Below are 21,172 nucleotides of genomic sequence, written 5' to 3' on the forward strand. Positions count from 1 at the left end.
TAACTAAACTCATTGTGATGATCATTTTGCAATGTAGACAAATATCGAATCATTATGTTGTACACCTAAACCTAATATAATGTCATATGTCACTTATACCAGTGGCCAAAACCTAGTTCAATATATTTTAGAAGTTTATTGTTTTCCTCATGAATTTATAAGGAATACCTTTGTGATCCAACATTACATGAAGTTTCTGTAAGTTATATATATATAGATATACTTTAAGAATTTTTTTCTATTCCTAATTTGGTATGATTTTTTTTTGTTAAATCATTAATGGCTGTTGAATATTACGAAATGCATTTTACACATATATTGAGATAGTCATACACGTTTTCTCCTTTAATCTAATGCTGTGAATTATGTGAATATCTTTTGTAATGTTAAGCCTTCCTTTCATTACCAAATAAATTCCATCTGATCATCTTATTTTACATTATTTATAATTAGTTAAGTTTATTGAAATATTTATTAAGATTTTCGCATTAGGTTCATGAAAGAAATTGTGTTAAAACTTTCTTTTCTTAAATTGCCCTTGTCTAAGACTGCACTAAATCCTAAAATGAATTGGCCAACTTTTCTTTTGTTTAGATCTCCAGAACTTTTGTACGGGGGCAATATCCTTCTCTTGCAGGTTTCATAAAACTATTTGGGTCTGGTACTTTTTTTTCTGAGTCAATTTTAAATTGATGTGTAAATTTCTTAGACTGTTATGGATATATTCAAGGTTTCTGTTTTTATTGAGTTTTGAAAAATTTCTTTTTCTAAGAAATTATCCACTTAAGTTTTCATGTATTTGGTATGAAGTCTATTTCTATTCTATTCGCATGACAGATTTAACATCTACTATATATTTATCCATGTTCTTTTCTTTGTTCCTTATAGGGTTTATACTATGCTTTCTTTTTTTCTCTTTGGTGAGGTTATTCAGAGGTTTATCGATATTACTAGTCTTTTCAAAGAACAGCAACAACAACAGAAATGTTCACAGTGATATTTGCGGGTAATTTCTATTATCTTCTTTATTTTCTTATGCATTTTACAAAATTTTCCCAATAAATGTATATTAACTATATGAACCTCCCCAATAATAACTGTAATAAAATTATACACTTCTTTAAAACAAAATAAAGAAATAAGTACTGAATAGGAGATTCATAACTGGTTGAATGACTTTCCCTAAATGGTATGTAAATAGTTTCATGATAAACTATAGAATGGTCTCTAGTGGCATGCATAAAGCCTTTCTTTTTTGGTTCTATTCTGAACATGTTTTAAATCATCAACTTTGATGATAATATATTAGACATTATTATGAGATTTACAATATAATACCTCTTGGGAAAATATTTAAAATATTGGATTTCAGATTTAGTATTCTCCAATTTGGACAGCAGAAACATTCTTTGCAGTAGTGCAAATGGCACTGTTAGGTGGTTGAATTAGAAACAAGCTGTCCCTTCCTCAAGATTCTACTGCCATTTGCCAGAAAATTGTAGTAATAAATAAATAACACTAAGATAACTACTAACATAAACGTGTTCCCTAGAGTTAGATAGTGCACAACCTGCACAAGAGTAAGGGGTGGCCCTTGGCCAGAAAGACATATTCATATCTATAAGATGAGATTTGATAAAGATAAATATACTATTCTACATTATGTTCAATCATCCAAGTGCAAAGTGCAGGGTGGGAAAAACATGTCAACATGATTTCATGTGAAAAAATGGCTCAAAAATTTTATTTGAGTGTGAGACAGGTTGGCATGGCTGCTAGACAAGCTAGTACATAGATAAAAGTAGGGTGCTCATATCCAAAGATTTTCAGTGGACACTGTGAAGTCTGAATTCAACTGAAATATTGTTCACACAATTTTACATAAGTTAAGAGGGATGTTGTTTGCCTTGGAACTAGATACAATTTGTCATCTGGCATGCTGAAAGTTCTTAAAGTCCTGTTCTTAGAGAATTGCCAATGCAACTAGGTCTTTTGAAGATGGAACAATGAAGACTTAGGGGCAAATAATAATTTTCATTAAACACCGAAGGAGTGCCAGGTGGAAGAGCAGTTAGATTTATTTCACATAGCTCTACATCCAAGTTAAAGGGAGGTAGAGATTTGTATGTACAATACAGAAGAATGTTCTGAAAAGAGTGTCAAGAACGGAAACTGGTACTGGGTGAAAATTCAGACAACCTTTCTAGAGGTCATTTGGTAATATGTACAAAAAGCCTTAACATTTTGCATACCCATTGGCCCAGCTTGTCTCCTTCCCGGAATTTCTACTGAATAAATAATTGAATGCTTCCTGAAGCATCTGTAACAGTAAAAGATTTGAATAGGTTATGAAGTAAAAGGAAAAGAAATGTGAAAAAAAACCAGAATGGGGGCAAAGAGAACTGGGGAAAGAGAATGAACTCAATGGAACAGAAACTACTATTATAAGTACAGGGATGGAAAGGAGAGTGAGGTATTATTAGAAAACTGCCAGTCAAAATAAGGTTGAATGCAGGCCACTGAGGCAATGGCCCAGTTTTTTTGTTAATTAGATGAGAGAATTGTGATTGCTAAAATAAAACTTAGATTGAGGATCTCTAGTGTAGTGAGGTCAACAAAAATAGCTAATTGGTGGGAAATTACTTTAGTCATTTGAAAGTGAAGAAACCTATTACTAAGGCTGTTAAACTGTTTGTAATGTAGAGAAAGAAAACGGCTTCATGCACAGATTATGTACTAGGATGCTACATCAACAGAGGGCTCCGGGATGTAGTGTGCTAAGGAAACACTTGCTTTAGAAGCGCGCCCTCCAGCTTAGACAACAGTCTAGACATTTGTGATTGTCTCCACCCGAAAAGGACATAAAGAGCAAAAAAAGTCTCTGCAGAATAATTATTCAAAGTTAGAATATTTAAGTTATTTGAAGATACTAAGATTTGCTTGCACTTTTCTTTTTGAATGGATGAATTCTAAGTCTAATAGTTGAAAATAATCTAACAAACACAGAAACTGATGGCTTTTCGTACCATCTCCATATAAAAGACACATCCAGTGCATATATATAGTGATCTCATTTAGCTGATATGTGCTGGATGGATGATTTCATGCATTTTCATATAAAGTTTAAAAAATGGTTAGGTTTAAAAAATATATCCCTTATTAGGCAGTAGAGTCTGCGGTAGGCAGAATAATGGCTCCCTCAAGATGCCGGTGTCTTAATCCATGGAATGTGTGAATATGTTACCTTACATGGCAAAAGGGACTCTGCAGATGTGATTAAGTTAATGATCTTGAGATGGGGAGATTATCCTTGACTACCTGAGTGGGCCCAATGTAATTACAAGGATCTTTGCAAGTGAAAGAGAGAGGCAGGAGAGTCAGAGAAGGAGACGGGACCACAGCAGCAGAGATAAGACTGAAGCAATCGACTCCAAAGATGAAAGAAGTAGCCAGGAGTCAAGAAACACAGGCTGCCTCTAGAAGCTGAAAAAGGCAAGAAAATGGATTCTCCCTAGAACCTCCAGAAGGAACACAGCCCTGTTGATACGATGATTTCAGCTCAGTGAGATCCATTTCAGACTTCTGCCCTCCAGAACTGTAAGATAATAAATTTGTGTTGCTTTAAGCCACCAGGTTTGTGGTACCATTACAGCAGCCACAGGAAACTAATACAGATGCTGTAGGATTTCATTTCATCAAAAGCCTGACTAAATGAAATTGTGATCTCTAAAAGTAACTTCTGCAATCCCTCTTAAATCTGTTCTCTTGTTTCAATTCACGTTGCTGCCACCTGTTTTCAGGCTTAATAAAAATAACAGCATTTATTGAGGCATTATATAATGTCCCTTTTGCAAGCATTGTTCTACACCTTTTACATTACATTAACACATTTAATCCTCTTAAAACTCCTATGTGAGAGGTATTGTTCCTATCTCCATATTACACAGCAGGAGATCAAGAGAGAGGTTAAATAACTCACTCAAAGTTGCATAATCAGTAAAACACAGGGTTTGCACACAGCTGTCAGGCTCCAAGACTGTACTTGCTCTTCCTAGAAGGAACTTCATGGCCTTCAAATGGAACAGCTGTCAATGAGGGTACTCGCCTCACCAATTCACTATTTATATTGACTCTGTTGATAACTATCGTGGTAGAGAGAATTTTGGCTTCCAAGGTCTCCACCCCCTGGTGTCATGCCCATGAATATGTTATGTTTCATGGCAAAAGGGACTTTGCAGATGTCAGTAAAGTTACTAATCAATGATTTTAAAATAGGGAGATTATCCTCTACTAATCTGGATGGACCCAACGTAATCACATGAGCCCTTAAAAGAAGAGCTTTATGTTATGTATATTTTTACCACAATAAAATAAAATTTTTTGTAAAAAAGAAGAGTTTTATCCTGGCTGAGGGCAGAAGAAAAAGTCAGAGAGATGTGGCAGAAGAAGTCAGAGATTCAAAGCATGATAAGGATTCCATGTGCTATTTGTTGGCTTGCAGAGAAGGGACCTCAGTTGTACAGCTACAAAGAACTGAATTCTGCCATCCACCTGAATGTATTTGGAAGCAGAAACTTCCCCAGAGGCAGCACATAAGAGCCCAGGTCAGCTGCTACTTTTATTACAACCTTGAGTGGCCTTGAGCGCAACACTCAGCTGAGCCAGGCTGTGCCTGGACTTCTGACCCATGAGAACGTCCACCTTTCTAACCTCTTCTCCAACTGCTCTGCCACAAGACTCTGAACTAAGCTGGCTGCTGAGATAACTACTATGATGATGTGTACCCTATTTCTTCTTCTCTCCCTTCCTTGCTCTCCCTTGTGCCTTCCCTCTCTCTTGCCTGTGAGCCATCCATCCATCCACCCATCCATGCATCCATAAATGGTGTTTACTAGGCACTAAGTTAGGCATGTGGGACTCAGGGCTGAATTACAGAGAGATTAATAGACAATGGGAAAATGCTAAGACAAACCTCTCTCAATATGCTTCCATAGAAATGAAACCAAAGTTTCAGAGATATAGCATTTCAAGTGGGGATACCTCTCTTCTCGTCTATCCTTCCTTTCCTGAAGCCCAGGTTGGAATTCTTCTTCCTATAAACCCCAATAATCTGTGTTCAGGTCTTTTTATGCTTCTTCTTACTTTGCCTTGTATTTTATTTACCTAACTGTCTAGTTTCCCACCAGACTATAAACTCCCTAAGAATAGGAACTGTTTTACAAATCTTTGAATTCCCTTCTCCTGTTTGCTTCAACCCTTGCATATAGCACATCTTCTTTTTTTTTGTTACTTGAATTGAATTGATTACTCAGGAAAAGCTCCTTTACAGTAAATCCTATTACAAGGTTTACTTTACAGTAGAATCTCCAAGTTATAGCAGAGGATCTACCAATTTTAGGTAATATTCACCCACAATATTTACTCTTTAAAAAACAATTCTTCAAATTATTCTAAGGTTATAACCAAAAAGGCCTTTCTAATTAACTGTTGTAAGGAAAAAGGAAAGTCATCAATTTTAAGTTTTTAAGGAAAAAGCTACCTAATTTTAAAGATATCATAATTTAAACTTGTTAGCAGCTCTTTACCTCTTTCGGGGACATGATAAAAGTTAAGGACTTTTCTCCTAAGTAGGATGAACGCAAGCAGCCGTCCTCCCCAATTTTTTATGTAAGTTCACAAGTTCACTGACCCCCTGGAGTCCATTCTTGCACACCCTAAATGTCCACAGCCCCAGGTCAAGAACATTTGACTTAGGTTGAGGGGTACACCCTGCCTTTCTGCATTTGAGTTCTGCTCAAACGCCCACCCCACCCCTCACTCCACCAAACGCTCTTCTCAGGGCAGGATTACTTCAGAAGTCAGTCAAATGTGCAAGCTTGTCCTTCTGCTCCCGGGCTGCTCCAGCCCTATGAATAAGCTCCCCGTGATACCCTGGGCCTGGAAACCCTCCTCCTCTAGGGTCTGCTATAGGGAGCCCTCCCTTAATAAGCCTTTCTAGAAAGGGCTTCTCTGGAAAGTAAGCTTTTCCATGTGGCCTGCCACCTAGGGCATTTCTCTGGCTTGCTGGGCTGAGGCAATCTCTCTCTTTCGAGGCCTCAAACATGGCCAAGGACACTTGGTTTCAGAGAGCATGATGAGAAAAGACAGTTTTTAAGTTTGGTAGGTAAACAAATGAGGCCAGACAGCATGTTTTTGATAATACCTGTTCCCTTAAAACAGAAGATGACTTTAGAAAGTACATCCTGGTTATTATTCCATGAGACCTCTGACTATTAACTAAACAGGTAGTTACGTTTACAGTTCAGAATGGCGTGCTTAAGTCTAGCGTTGACACCTATAAGTCAGTACATTAAGTTTTTAGGGTGCAGCGGGAAGGTGTGAGACTCCCTCATCTCAGTGAATGGGGTAAAGTAAACGCTGCCCTGGATAACCATAGCGAGCACTGCAAGGCCTTCTGTAGAAAGCTCTTGCCCTTTGGTCAAAGGCAGAAGAATGTGAGCTGGGCAAAAGCGCTGCAGGTAACGAGCAAACCACACCTGCTGGGGGGGTAGGGGACTTGTCTGATTGGCACCAGCTGTGTGACTGGCTGTAGCAGATATTACTATGGCTTGCCATTTCTGAATCCATTTGCACCCAGATGCAGCTCCTAGAGGTGCCAAAACATTGTAATTTACAAATAAATGTGAGTAGGAGAAAAGTTTCGCAGACATCTTTCATAAATGAGGAAGAGAATCACAGATGAGGATTAGCATCTGACAGACAGCTTCAGCCCAAAGCTCAGAGAGTGTGAACGGAAGTATCATGCCAGGTACTGCCTGCTCAGCTAATGGCGAGTCAGGCACAAAATGCAGAGTAAGAGCAGCATAGGACTCCCAGAGGGGACAGCGCCGGGGCGGATGGGAAGATCAAGGGACACAGTGTTGTGATGTGCCCAGTACAATGCCCCACGTGTAACGAGTGACTGATAAATGGTGGGTGGGAATCTGGGCAAAATCCCAGGCGAGTCCTCATGTTTCCAGTGAAAAGTTGGTTGTACTTATTGAAAACTCGGTACTTTACAGGATTTACTCCTCAGAAGAACTCCACAAGGTGAGTCTTTTTGCAAATGAAGAAAGAGAAGTTGAGTGGTGGAGTGATATATTTAATGCCATCTAGGCGGTAAGTGGAGGAAGAGGTGTTCACACCGGGCAGCCCTCACTCTCACTGTGCCTCCCTGTGCCCATGTGGACACACAGAAAAATACCAGCCAGCTCGGACACCTCTAAGCACTGGGACATCACAACAGGATGTTACCTTGTCTTGGCAAAGCCCAAATCTCTAATAGAAGTCAATATATTAAAATGGACAAAAAACAACTACAGCAATGCTGTACAGAAGAACTTTGTATGACAATGGAAATGTTTTACATGTATGGTCCAATACAGCAAACACCAGCCACACATAACTACTGAGCACTAGAAATGTGGCTCCCGGGACTGAGAAACTGAATTTTAATTTTTATTTAACTTTAATTAATGTAAATTTAAATAGCCACATGTGGCTACCATATTGGACAGCATAGAACTAGATTATTTGATTTAAAAGGAACCCTAGGGGCCATGTGCCCTCATTTCACCAAATAGGGAAATTTCCTTTGCTCTATCCCTGACGTGTTCATCCAGCTTCTTGTTACACATTTTTAATAACAAGCATCTTTTCACCTTGCTTGAGATCCGATACCTTTGTTAGGAAAACTCTTCCCAATCTAAGAGTTGCATCCTCAAGTGTATGATCTGGGGATACAGTTAGGTTTTGGTGTAATAATAAACCTACTCATTATTCCTTGGGGCTATCTCCTGACTTGCCCTCTCTACTCTTCTCGTGCCTGTGAACCTTTAGGTCTCCAAGGGTGGGCCAGCTGCACTTCAATTCTCCGGGTGCACAGTACTGCACCGCCATCCACAGAATCTAGGTGATCGCATCCTGTTGGCCTGCTGCTGAGCTGAGCTGAGCCCCCAGTGCTGCATGAGCGTGAGGATGCTTTCCCTCACCAACAGTGCTCTGCCATCTGCTCAGATTGCTTCTCCAGGACCCGTCAGCCCTTCTGCCTCTGGGGCCAGCAGCTTGGTCACTGGGCTCAGGAGCCTGATGCCTCTCATGCCACTCTGGAAAGACCGTCCCTGCTCTTTCTCATCCTCACACCATTGCTTGTCCTTAGAAATGCCACATTAAGTTGAGAGAGTTAAATTGCTTGGACTTGGCCTCCAGTCTTGACCTCCAGACTAGGCTGTTTCCTTCATCTTCGAGAAAATTGAGTGTTTTAGAAAAAAATATTTCATATCATCTTATCACCTAGAGACGAAATCCTTCATTTACTTATTCTCAGCAGCAGGGTAGTCAGCTACCCGATCTGTTCTGTTCCTTTCTCTAAACTGGTCTCTCCCTTTCCCACTTTCATCTAGTCACCTCTCCTGGATTTCATTCTGGGTCAAACAGGTGCTGAATAAATCTTGGCTGAATTAAAGGCTTGTTGAGAATGGCAGTTCTATTCAAGCATTTAACAAAATTTTTCATTATACACTTATGGTCTAGATGATGCAAAGGGAATACATATTATGATAGTTGGATAGATTTATCACTGGTTGAAGCTAAGAAATACAACGCTACCTTCTATTCATCCATTACTATAATTAAACGAGATTAAATTGGTGTGGTTTAATTTTAGTGAATTCTTTCATTTCTTAGTTACTTACAAGTCCCTGTTAAGTGAATAATTAATACTTCATTCTTAGGCATGGGGATATTTGATAAAATATTGAAGCAAGAGAAAGTGGAGGCTGTGGAACATATTAAGACTGTATTCATTACTTTAAATTAACTTCATCTGGGCTTAAACAAAAAGGAGAGGGCATTAAAAGAGGGCTTGCTAGAATAGTGAATTATCTGCAATGAGACACATGTACATGAGGAAAAATCCAAAGTGAGCTGAGAAGAAGGATAAGGAAGACTACATTGACTTCCAAGTTCGTAACTGAGTATGGCACCTTTTATCCTGATGGATTTCAAAAGCCTGACCATTCTGTATTATTATCTATTATAGGAATTTAGTTTAAACTCTACTAACATTCCCTAACAGCACTATTTATTGGATATATGCAGCTGCCTCTAAGATAATATACACGAGAGCTCTGCATTGGATATTATGTGACTCACCTAATTCAGTTTATATTTTTATAGGTAATTAAGAAGCATTCTAAAGGTAGTCCTTTAGGGAAACATATCTTTTCTTTCTGACTTGGAGTGGTAATTTAATAAATAGTAAAATTGGTGAACTTTGCAAATATTTAGTTAACAATCTAGGATACATGGAGTTCATGCACCAAGCAGAATTCTGGCTCACAATATGCCTGAGAGATAACTATCCCAAAAGGGCAAAAAATAAAGTCATACTGACATAGAGGAAATGGGTTTGGGGATTCCTAGTTTAGTTCTTCATCATTTCAGTGAAATTATTTCTTATAGAAGCAAACATCTCCAAAGTAATCCAAGCAAAGGATATTAAATGGGCAGACAGCATTTGTTTGGACATAACCTTACAGTGTTATGAACAATGTTCTAACTACAATCAGGTTGGCAGTCTCAAGAGGTCAATAGTATTGTTTCTCATTGAAACAAACAAAAAAGCAAAAACAGCCTCGAGCGATGATTCTTTCATAGGCTGAGACATAATTTTCCAGTACATAAAATAATATTGTTCTACTACAATTTAACATTTTATATATCTGGCTTTGCAAATTAATCTCATATATTACTTGCTTTTTAACATGGCAACTTTCCAAACTGGATTTAGGTTTACACTTAATCATAGAGGTAGAATCTGTTGTTTAACTATAGTTAATCATTTTTTAAAATTCCTATTAAAATAAATTCGCATTAACAAACAATTCTTCAGGAAAAGGTCAAAGGGAATATTCACAAAGCAGAGGCAGCATGACATGGTGGAAAGTGAATAGATTTTGGAATCGGACCGATCAGGGTTTAAGTCTATGTTCTTAAGTTCTATGTTTCAGTTCTCTCAGATATCTGCTTATACTGACTGCGCATGTTCCCTGGAAGTTCATAAAGAAAGGCACAATGAGATGCACTCTCTAGAAGCTTAAGCAACAGACTAAGCCACAACCCAATTAGACCCAGTGAATAGAAGGAAAAGCAGGGGGAGGGGCCAGCAGCAGAATTTCTGGAGTTTACAGAACACCAAGGTTAATGAACACCTCGTGCTGCGTGACTGAGGACCACCAACAGATGGAGTAAGAGGAATTGAGCAAGACCGCCTGCTGTCTCTGCTTCTCCACCACTTTCTCTCTACAACTGAGGAGCCATGCAAATGCCAGTTAATATCCAGGCCTCCGTTTCCACATCTGTAAACTGGGTTTTGAATAACCTCCCATTCCACATTATAGAATAAAATAGCTACCTAAAAAGTAAGGGAAAGAAGAGAGAAGAGGAAGAAAGGAAAAGGGGAGAGTCCTGCGAAGCCCAGTTCTCTTTTGCTCAACAGGGTGAGGGTGTGGGAAGGCGGCAGCAGGAGGGAGCCTAGTTAACCTCACGTATGTGATTTCCAAGGCTGATGGCAGCGAGATCAGAGAAGGATGATATTAAGGTCTTGCCTGCCACACGTCCAGTCTTCCAGGGAATTCCATGATACCACTCTGGGAGACCTGGTGCTGTTGACGATGGGTGGGCACAGAAGACAAAGAGAAGGCAGGTCAGACAGTCAAAGCTCTCTGGAAGCAAGGACAGTTTGGAGGAGAAACGAGGAAGTAGTTTCAAATTTCCTATCATAGAATAGCTACAGAAACTGGTTACTAGATTTACCAATGGAATCTAATAAATAACAGCTGGCCTTGGGGGTTTTTTTAAAAAGCAATGTGAAAGGCAAAATATGTATCTTTAAAGAAGGCTGAGAACGCATATGAGATATTTTTGATTGACTGTTCAGTTCATGAGATCATCTGGCATGAAATAAAATGCTTCTTTTTTTCATGCAGTGATTGCCTAAGTTAAATATGGGAAAGCGACCTACACGACAATTTTCGGTTTGTGGATCTGATTTTTCATAAGCCTCACCACACACCCCTCACCAAGAGTTCTTGTTTCTGGTGGATTTGTTTCACCTCCTTTGTGAAAGCCTCAGAGAGAAGGCAGCAAGCAGGAAAATCTGCTATTTATAGACGTTTTTGACTAAAAGTGTCTGCTCAGCGTGCCATGGAATACTTCCAAGAGGTGGGAGAACAGGAAACTATCTAAAATCAACTAGAAGGCTGGAGGAGTGTTATGGGGGAAAGATTTTACACGGGAGTCATTTTCAGAAAGCTCAGGTTTCATTTGCAAACAAATGACAGTTACTTTCACTGACACCCCCTGAGTTACCCAAAAGCCAGCTAAACTTCTACTAGTTAAGGAGAGAAGAAAAAAAGACATGAATTCTCTGAGGATTACAAGTAACTGGGATCCTTTATGGGACTTAAAAGGGAAAAGTCCTGAGGAGTCTCTCTCTCCATACCTAATATTTACTACCGGGGTGGGGGGGGCACCCGTCAGGCTGATGCCTGTAGCAAACTTGGGTGAGCAGGCAGCCTTCTAAGTGGGGACTGCAGGTCCTGGGTGACCTAACAGGTGTCCTACTGTGCCCACAGGAGGATCTTTATCACCACTCCTTTCCACTTTTGTAACTAGACACAGCAAAACCATTTGCTCAAGTTTTCATAATTAAGTCCTAATTTTATTAAATGTAGCCCACTCTTCCCGTGACTTCTGATGGGCTTGGTTTTCACTGTTTTGGTGGCAGTGGGGAGGCATGTGAGGTAGGGAGTCTTTACCGGAAAGAGAGAGCTGACAGGAAGTGTGGGCTTCCATGGCTCTGTGGAGAAAACAGGTTCTGATAGAGAACTCGCTTCAATGTTCATTTGCTTTGTTTGAATTTCTACAGCCTTATAAGAATGATGTAGCTGGCTTCAGAGAATGGTGAGGATTAATCAGAGACCTTGGGCATGAGCAAAGAAGAGTGATGGACAAGGGCCTGTTGTCATCGGCTAGCAGCGGTGGAAGAGCTCCCACCTATCACAGTTGCCATGATGGAAACACACCTCAGAGAACCTGGGTAAGCCAAAACAGGTGATGAGGAGTCCCCTATAGACAAGCCTCATAGCTGCTGCTGTTAATGAAACTGTCCTGTTGACTTACCAAAGCTGCCTGGAAGAAGGCAGCCGGCTCTGGACAGACTCAAGGCATGAAAACAAACGGAGGTTTTATCTGAACAAACTAAAGCTCGAGGAGGCCAGAAGAACTGTGTTCCATCAGTAAATACTAAGCCCTGGGAAAACCTGACCCACTGACGCTGAGCTAGCAAAACATTGACCCTTTGTGATCTTTTTACCTGCAGACAAAAGCTCTACGTGTTTAGTTGGCACATGGGATGAAGAAGCCTTAAACCTACACTGTGACAAAGACCTGTTGTCATTTGACACTGGGAGAGGGCTTTCCTTTACCACGGAATCAGATATGCTGGTTTAAAAAAGATTAGATCAAGAAAAATGTAAAAGAAAAAGTGATGTGGTACATGAAAGACACGAAGAAGAGGGGAAGCATCTGAGGATGTGTACATTCAAACACTTCACATGATGGTTTTCACTTACTTCCCAAATTTGAAATTAAATTTTTTTCTAAGACCTGAGCAAACACAAGAGTCACGTCGTTATGCCCATTTTACAGACATAGAAATGGAAGCACTAAGGAGAAGGAGTTGAAAGTCAGCGGCAATGTTAAAGCCAAGGGACCCGATGAAGCTCATTTTCATCTTCTAGACTCTACTGCCTCCTTCAGCAGATAAAATAATATAGTCTGACGGTTACCTAACAAAATTGGGTTAGAGTGCGGTTCTTGGATTGATCTCTGTATCAGAATCATCCCAGGACTACTGAGTCAGACTCTCTTGGGTTGATGCCAGAAATCCTCATTTCTAGACACTCTCAAGGTGATTCCTGCAGACAGAAATTTAAGGAACCTCTGCCCTAAATATTCCATGATAGAGCAAGTGGCCACACAGACATATGATTCTATACATGCAGACGAATGTGGTATTATTATGCTAATTTTTACCCACATGATGCCACCATGTAATGCTTTGTTCAGCATTTCCAACTTTACAACTAGATCTTTCCAGTTACTCACTTTTTAATTTCAAAAGCAATGACCAAGAATACTCAGTTGACCAAGGAAAGACCTCTTATGACCTGTAGCCCTTGGTATCTCCTATGCTCCATTCCTTTCAGATTTTCAAATCTGAAAAGTTGCCCTGATTTAATATATTTGGTCTTATTGTTCCAATATATTTTCTTCTACATGTCACTATAAATTCTATTTTTGACTTTGGAAAATATGGTTACGGCTATGTTAACAATTTTTATTCTAGGCAAGTGAGGTGAGAGGTGAGGGGAGCTGGCTGCCAAGAGAGTGAAAGATGCCAGAGAGAAGTGGTTGTCTTCATATCCGGTCTCAGGGCTCTGAGTGTAGGGCCTAAAGATCGCAACTCCAAACATGGAGCAGTGCCACTCCATTTGTCCTCCTTTGGAATGTGGTTTACTCCTAATGAGACCACTGGGATGCAGGAGGGACTGACAGGGATAACAGGAGAAACATATCCATTTCCTTTTTTTAGAAGTGACAAATACTACCCTGCCATTTGTAACCAGAGAATTACAAATTGCAGGTAATTATTTAATTCACAACTGTCTTCATCTGTTGTGAACATTTTCAGCAACAAATATGCTTCAAATCTGACTTTCAGATCAGTTCTTTTCTCCCTTTGCCTACTTGTGCCTTGACCCTATAGACTTAAAAGGATGTAGCAAGGGGCTAGCCCGGTGGTGCAGTGGTTAAGCGAATACATTCCGCTTCAGTGGCCCGGGGTTTGCCCGCGTCGGATCCCAGGTGCGGGCATGGCACTGCTTGTCAAGCCATGCTGTGGTAGGTATCCCACATATAAAGTAGAGGAAGATGGGCACGGATGTTAGCTCAGGGCCAGTCTTCCTCAGCAAAAAGAGGAGGATTGGCAGCAGATGTTAGTTTAGGGTTAATCTTCCTCAAAAAAAAAAAAAAAAAGGAGGTAGTAAGAATGGGTAAGCTAGTCTTTGAAAAGAGCCTTAAAGGTTTTCACAATGTGTAAGATATAATGGAAAAAAGAAGAGGGCTGTAGCTGGGCAGCGAGCAGCTCATCTCAGCCTGCTGCTGACAAGATGATGGATCTTGTATGAGTCAAGGTAACTCCTTCGTGTTTATTTTTCTCACTTTTAGAAAGAGTGGGTTGGACTAAATAATCTCAAATAATTCTTGCATAAAGTGATTATCAGAGGAGAAATAGGCAGGTAGAAAGATGGTATGTCCACCTTGCAGGGAGACATTTGTGAACGAGATGGTTTACCAGATGGCCGTCCAATGAGGCGATTCTAGAATGCTAAAATTGTCATTTTTTTGAAAAACAAAAAACAGAACCTGTGTGGTCCTTTCATTGTACACCTTAAGGTTTTAGAGACCTGGACAGGAAAATCAGGGAGGAGTCAGAAAATCCTGCAGGTTTATGTTAAACAGTGGTTAAAAAAAAAATAAGGGAAGCAGAAGTCATTTCCTTCCACTGTTTAATGTCTCTTTGTATGAGAGAGATTTATCCTCACACCAGAGATGCAGGACACTTCTAACTGGTTTATACTAATGGCTTGAGATCAAGTTCAATATAATCATTGTAAAAGCAAGGTAATGAGTTTTCTAGCGGGATATGTGAAAAACTATTTCCCACTTTATAGTCATTCTTCTTACATGGACTTTGTGAAAAGACACACTTAAAATTGATCTTATGTCATGAATCAGAGATCAAAGAAAGCATATGTATAAATACATATTTTAGAAGTATCGGTGTAGAAATGCCTATGCAGATGTAACATGTATATATAGACCTCTACTCATGTGCACAGAACACAGTAACCCTAACATGTGTATACGGACCTCTACACATGCACACAACATCCAGTAACCCCAACCTGTGTATATGAACCTGTACATGTGTACACAGCATCCAGTAACCCTAATCTGTATACATGGACCTCTACACATGCATACAACATCCAGTAACCTCAACCTATATATGCGGACCTGTACACAAATACACAGCATGCAGTAACCCTAACCTGTATATATGGACCTATATACAAGTATACAGCATGCAGTAACCCTAACCTGCATATATGGACCTGTACAGGTGCACACAGCATACAGTAACCCTAACCTGTATATATGCACCTGTACACACGCACACAGCATGCAGTAACCCTAACCTGTATATACGGACCTGTATACACGCACACAGCATGCAGTAACCCTAGACCCCACAACATTCTGCTTCATAGATAGTTCTGTCATACCACAAGCCTGAATTTTGTAGGAAGTTTCCTAAATCTGTGAGGACAATGGGTAGAAATTCCAATTGATAGAGAATAGTGACCTAATGTACATGAAAGAAAAGATCTACCTATCTAGAAAACTCATTTTGCAAATCTAATTAGAAGTCTCTTTATCTTAGAAATGGAAACAAGGCAGCATATTGCTAAACTTCAGCAAATTAAAAAAAAATCCCAGTTTTTAAAGATAGTCCTATATATTCTTATACTTAAAGGACCAGAGAATCATAAGAGGTCTTTCCTTGGTCAACTGAGTATTCTCCAGGAAATAAAAGAATTAAAAAATACAATAAACAATTGGTCAAAGGCACAGAAGGAATAGATAATATGCTTCTCCTTACACTATATTCCCTCCTTTATGTGTAACAGTAATTATTTTCTTCTTTATATCTTTACCTTTTAGCTACAAATAGAGAGGACTGGGTCGAAGGAAAAGAAATCATCCACTGAAAAAAATTAAAGCACCCTCAATTGTGGTTTCAGTCTAAGAATTTATAAAAACACTTAAATATGCATTAAAAAAATAAGACAAAAAAAATTTTCCCTGTGCCAAATGTGTTGCAAATGGCAGTTAGGAGGGCCAGAGCCTGCTGGAGGGGGATGAGGGAAGATGGTGTTGAGAAGCAGATAAATGAGCCCCAGAGGTGAAGTTACACATGCTTGTTATTTTTATCCAAAGGGAAAAGTTACGGGTTCAAAATTTCAGATGAGTAATGCAAATCGTTGTGAGGTCATATAACTTTTCACGGATCTTATTAAAAATAACCTGGTTTTACCTGAAAAGGCCAATTTTTTTTCTCTACCAAGTTTCCCTAGCAAATGACAGAATAAAATCTGACTGTTAAGGGATACTAGAGGTTGAACCAAATGAAGTTTCAGATTTCAACTGTTTAGATCTATAAAAATACAATTTCTCCATGATTCAGCTCCATATCAATGAGGTCTAGGGCCAAGGACCCTAGCAATACACGCTTTTCCAAAAATGAGAAAAATGATACCAAGCTTAATTAAGTAAAAAATTTCTTCCACTGAACTCTAAATTCACAATAATCCAGTAACAGAGGGTGTTGCCTTTGAACCTAACGCCAAAATGATTAAAAAAAAAAACCCTAATCTAGTCACCAAATCAAAGTCAGCTTGACCATATTGCACACATTTTTTATTGGCCCCTATACAACCTCAAATAAAAGATCAATGTATTCTACCATTCAAAAATCACTGTTTGTGTCAAGTTGTGTAAAGCCATGATTTCAAATGGACCAGAGATTGTGGATGGATCTTTTTCTACAAAGTGGTCAATGATTACCTTCAATTCCTGTCTTTAACTTGCACTCACGCAAACTGTCCTCTAAGGAGAATGGAGAAAGAGGAAACAGAGTCCACTGGCCACTAAGAAATCCAAGGCTAGTTTTTCTCTTTTAATCTGTGTTAACCAATGCTATTAGTAGCCTTCCATTAGTAGACTGGACTCGGTGGGATCAGAAAGCATTTGTTATGAAACCTTTGTGGCTAACCAAGTACTTCTGGTGTTGTCGAAGCTGTCTTCAGAATAATGAAATTGCAGACCAAGAATAATAAAGTTTCTTTAACAGCTTTCAAGAAGGATTTCCTATTTCTTTTTGATCTTCCTGGTCCTACCACTGGCTCCTTCTGGACCCCTGCTTTCTCACAGTGCTTTGCCAATTGTCTCTCCTCCTCCCATTAATCAGATATGGACAATCATGGGAATTAGAAAGAATTAGTGAGAGAATTACCAAGATTTAGCTGCTGATCTCTGATTCTACATTCAAAGTCAGCATGAGGCAGGAGTAATCTCAGTTTTCTATCAATGAAAGGGAACATCTCCAATAAGATCAGTGATAAATAGGGAGACGATCGTGAAAGCCAGAGAGAAAACATAGTCAAGAATTTGTCTTGCTGGATTATTAAGGAAATTTAAATTAAACATAAAGAAAATCATCACTGTGGTAGATGGGGTTTAAAAAAAAAAGGCAGCAAGGAAACATCACAAGCAGAATTGCTCAACACTGTCATACATTTTACACAAAGTAGTTTCAACTGATTTAGCATAATTTAAATTGTTCAAAAACAAGAGTAAGGAAAACAACAGCCAGGGAAAGAAAATCCCCACTGGGCAAAGACTGAAATAATCTAAAACAAAATTTTGAAAAATAGTTGTACCTGCATCAGAAAAAATCCTGGGTTCATGCTTGTTATGAATGATTCTTCAGTGATCTTTTCTGGAGTCTTATTTAACCAACAGACCAAAAAAAAAAAAAACCACCCCCCAAACCCAACCATCCAGAAATTTTAATTTTGCAAAGGAATAGTAAGCATTCAGAATTCTTGTCATGGAAAACGACTGATCACATTTCAAGCATTAGCCATATAATATCCTATAATAGCACCTAGCACCTTGCATCCTCTGTGTCAATTAAAGATTTTATGAAGCCCCCGTGGGGACACAGATTTGTAGGTATCTGATGTCTCAACCTGGTTTCTTACCATCTGCACACACATTAGTTTGTTAGCTCTTTCAGTCTTACTAGCCATTCTTTAGAGAAGAAACACAATAACAAAAACTATCCTCCTTCCTCCCCCAAAACCACCCAAACCAACAACACACGATCACCAAGTACAAAGTAATAAAAGAGTTGTACCCAAACCTGGTCAGTCCTGCCATTTCTCGAAACTTGCACACAAACTGAAGAAACCCACTCAGCCTTAAAAAGGTCGATCATTTTGGTCTCCTAAAATTTCATCTCTGAGAGTGCTTTCTTTCTCGGTCTCTGTCTTGCTCTCTCTCTCCCTCTCTCTCTGTGTTTGTCTCTACTTCTACCGGAGAGCGTTTTGTTTCCCTTTTCCTGTTTCTGCTGCTGGATGAATGCAAAATACGTGATTTGAAGGGATTTTTTTTTTAGGTTAACAGTTGGAAATCTAAAATCTTGCTCTTCTGAATGGCTTTATATGCCAGTCACTCAACACAGAACATTTACATAAAGAGGTATACACAGAATCAAGAATGCTGCTTTTGTAAAGCAAAAACAAAACAACAACAAAAACTCCTTTCAACCCCTTCCTATTTTGTTTACTTACCCTGAGATGTGCCATAAATGCTTTATTCCAAATGTATAAAAGCCAGCCACATCTCAACTGAGAATTAGACAGTTTTAACGTCTTCAAATCCATATCCCTGCTCCAAACTCCGATACAGACAGTCACTGGCAGCGGTACAATAGTTCTAAACAGCAGACATCTGATTCTTGACATTTAAAAATAACAATATTGGGGGAAAAAAGTGAGCCTTTTTTTTATTAACTACAAACAGCTTGTGAGTGAGCACATATCACCAATGGACTGTAGTAACTTGCAATGATTTCAAGCTACAGTTTTTTATTTCTAAAGTAATGTCAGACAAATACCTATAGACCTCTCATTTTCTATAGAATCACGGCAATGACCTAAATTAAATGAATTCCAAGTGATAATTCTACAAAGACAGAATCAGAACTTTGCTAGCATTTAGATTCAATTATTGGTGAAAATTATTTTAACCTTTGTTCAGTCTTGAATGAAATTAAGAACATATCAGTCATTCCACTGCAAGCCTAAGAGGGATCACATTTCATATACATGCCTTCTTAACCGCCTGCACACATATGAGGTCAAATGAATGCATGGATTTGCTACAGAACAAAACAAGTAATAAAATGAAAAAAATGCATTTATTTCTCTCTTTTTTTGGTGAGGAAGATTCACCTTGAGCTAACACCTGTGCCAATTTTCCTCTATTTTGTGTACGTTGGATGCCACCACAGCATGGCTTGATGAGCACTGTGTAGGTCCACACCCAGGATCTGAACCCATGAACCACCAAAGTGGAGCATGCAAACTTGACCACTACACCACCAGGCCGGCCCCCATTTCTTTCTTTCTTTCTTTTTTTTTTTTGAGGAAGATTAGCCCTGAGCTAACATCTGCCGCCAATCCTCCTCTTTTTGCTGAGGAATATTGGCCCTGAGCTAACATCTGTGCCCATCTTCCTCTAGTTTACATGTGGGACGCCTGCTACAGCATAGTTTGATAAGCGGTGCACAGGTCCGTGCCTGGGATCCAAACCGGTGAACCCTGGGCCACTGAAGCAGAGCGTGTGAACTTAACTGCTGTGCCACCAGGCCAGCCCCCTATTTATTTATTTATTTATTTATTTATTTTTAAAAGATTTTATTTTTTTCCTTTTTCTCCCCAAAGCCCCCTGATACATAGCTGTATATTCTTCATTGTGGGTCCTTCTAGTTGTGGCATGTGGGACGCTGCCTCAGCGTGGTCTGATGAGCAGTGCCATGTCTGCGCCCAGAATACGAACCAACAAAACACTGGGCCGCCTGCAGTGGAGCACGAGAACTTAACCACTCGGCCACAGGGCCAGCCCCCAAATTATTTATATTTTTGAAGCACACTATAGACTTAGATCTGGGGTCAAGTCTTAGCTCTCCCACTTACTATCTATGAGTTACTGGGAAAATGATTTAATCTTCTGTGCCTCAGTTTTGTCATCTGTAAAAGTGGAATAAATAGTAACACTTTACAAGGTTGTTTCAGGTACTAAATAAGATACCATATGGTTTCTGTCACATAATAGGTTTCTTACCTATGCTACTTCCTCCCTCTTTTATATTTGGAGTGAGTAGGGATTGAAAAAGGTAAATGGGAAGAGTCCGGGCTTTGGAGGCAGATACTCAGTTTGGACCCACCATGTTGCCATGTACTAGCTGTGTGTCCCCGGCCAAGTTACTTAACCTAATTTACTAAGTCTCAGGGTTTTTTTTTTCTTTGCTGAGAAAGATTCTCCCTTAGCTAACATGTGTTGCCAATCTTCCTCTATTTTGTATGTGGGATGCCGCCATAACATGGCCACTGAGGAGTGGTGTACGTCCATGTCCAGGAACCAAACCCGGACACTGAACCCAGGCTGCTGAAGTGGAGGGCATCAAACTTACCCACTAGGCCACTGGGGCTGACCCCTAAATCTAAGTTTCTTCAACTGTAAAATATCTCATAGAATTTTAAAAAGAAAATTAGATAACATTGGAAGAACATCTACTCTTGGGAATCATTTATTAAATGAGAGTTCCACGCCTTACAACTCTCGAAAGTTGCTCTAATTAGCACTCTACATGTGTCACTTGGGAGTTTTAAGATATGGACTGAAGAGCACAGGCCGCCTAGACCAAGTGCCTCACTTTACAGCAGAGAGAGGAGACCCAGAGAGCTGAAATGATGGTTCCAAACCACATCACGAGTTATAGAGAGTGATCACAAAGTGGCAAATAGGGACTAGAACACAGATCCTCATATTTAAAGTTCCATGCTTTGTCCACTAAACCCTGTGAGGTTGAAGTTGAACACACCCAGTTTCACTATTACTTTGTAATTAAGGCAATACAACTGAAAAAAAAAGCATCTATGTTCCCAAGTTTGCTTCTAAGAATAAGTTTTAAATGAAATCATCCCATGGGAGCTGGCAGAGGCAGGCCACCTGTGTCTTCCCGAGAAGAGCTTCGGCAGGCTGGCAGTCTCCCTTTCCTACAAAGCAAGAAGGCGGCTGGAGAGAACGTCCACTTCTCAGGAGTTCCCCTTCTCCTCCCCCCCCCCCACCCCCCCGTAAACGTCCAGCTCCTTTT

General features: G+C 39.6%; 1 protein-coding gene across 23 annotated transcripts in view; it reads right to left on the reverse strand.

Annotated features, from left to right (window-relative positions):
- DLGAP1 (DLG associated protein 1) overlaps positions 1-21,172 on the reverse strand; it is an 843,036-nt gene that overhangs the window by 294,614 nt on the left and 527,250 nt on the right. For 2 of the 23 annotated variants that reach the window (XM_070220821.1, XM_070220818.1), the window contains exon 1: positions 18,585-18,741. The exons of 9 other annotated variants lie outside the window; for them this stretch is intronic. In XM_070220821.1, coding sequence (XP_070076922.1) covers positions 18,585-18,677 — 93 coding nt within the window. In that variant the 5' untranslated portion in view covers positions 18,678-18,741. Of the gene's footprint in view, positions 1-17,669; positions 17,716-18,148; positions 18,469-18,584; positions 18,837-21,172 lie in introns of those variants that run through there. 12 more of the 23 variants (XM_070220817.1, XM_070220816.1, XM_070220826.1 and 9 more) reach the window with 10 other exon arrangements.

The sequence above is a fragment of the Equus caballus genome, chromosome 8, assembly GCF_041296265.1.
Source record: "Equus caballus isolate H_3958 breed thoroughbred chromosome 8, TB-T2T, whole genome shotgun sequence".
NCBI classification, from domain to species: Eukaryota; Metazoa; Chordata; class Mammalia; order Perissodactyla; family Equidae; genus Equus; species Equus caballus.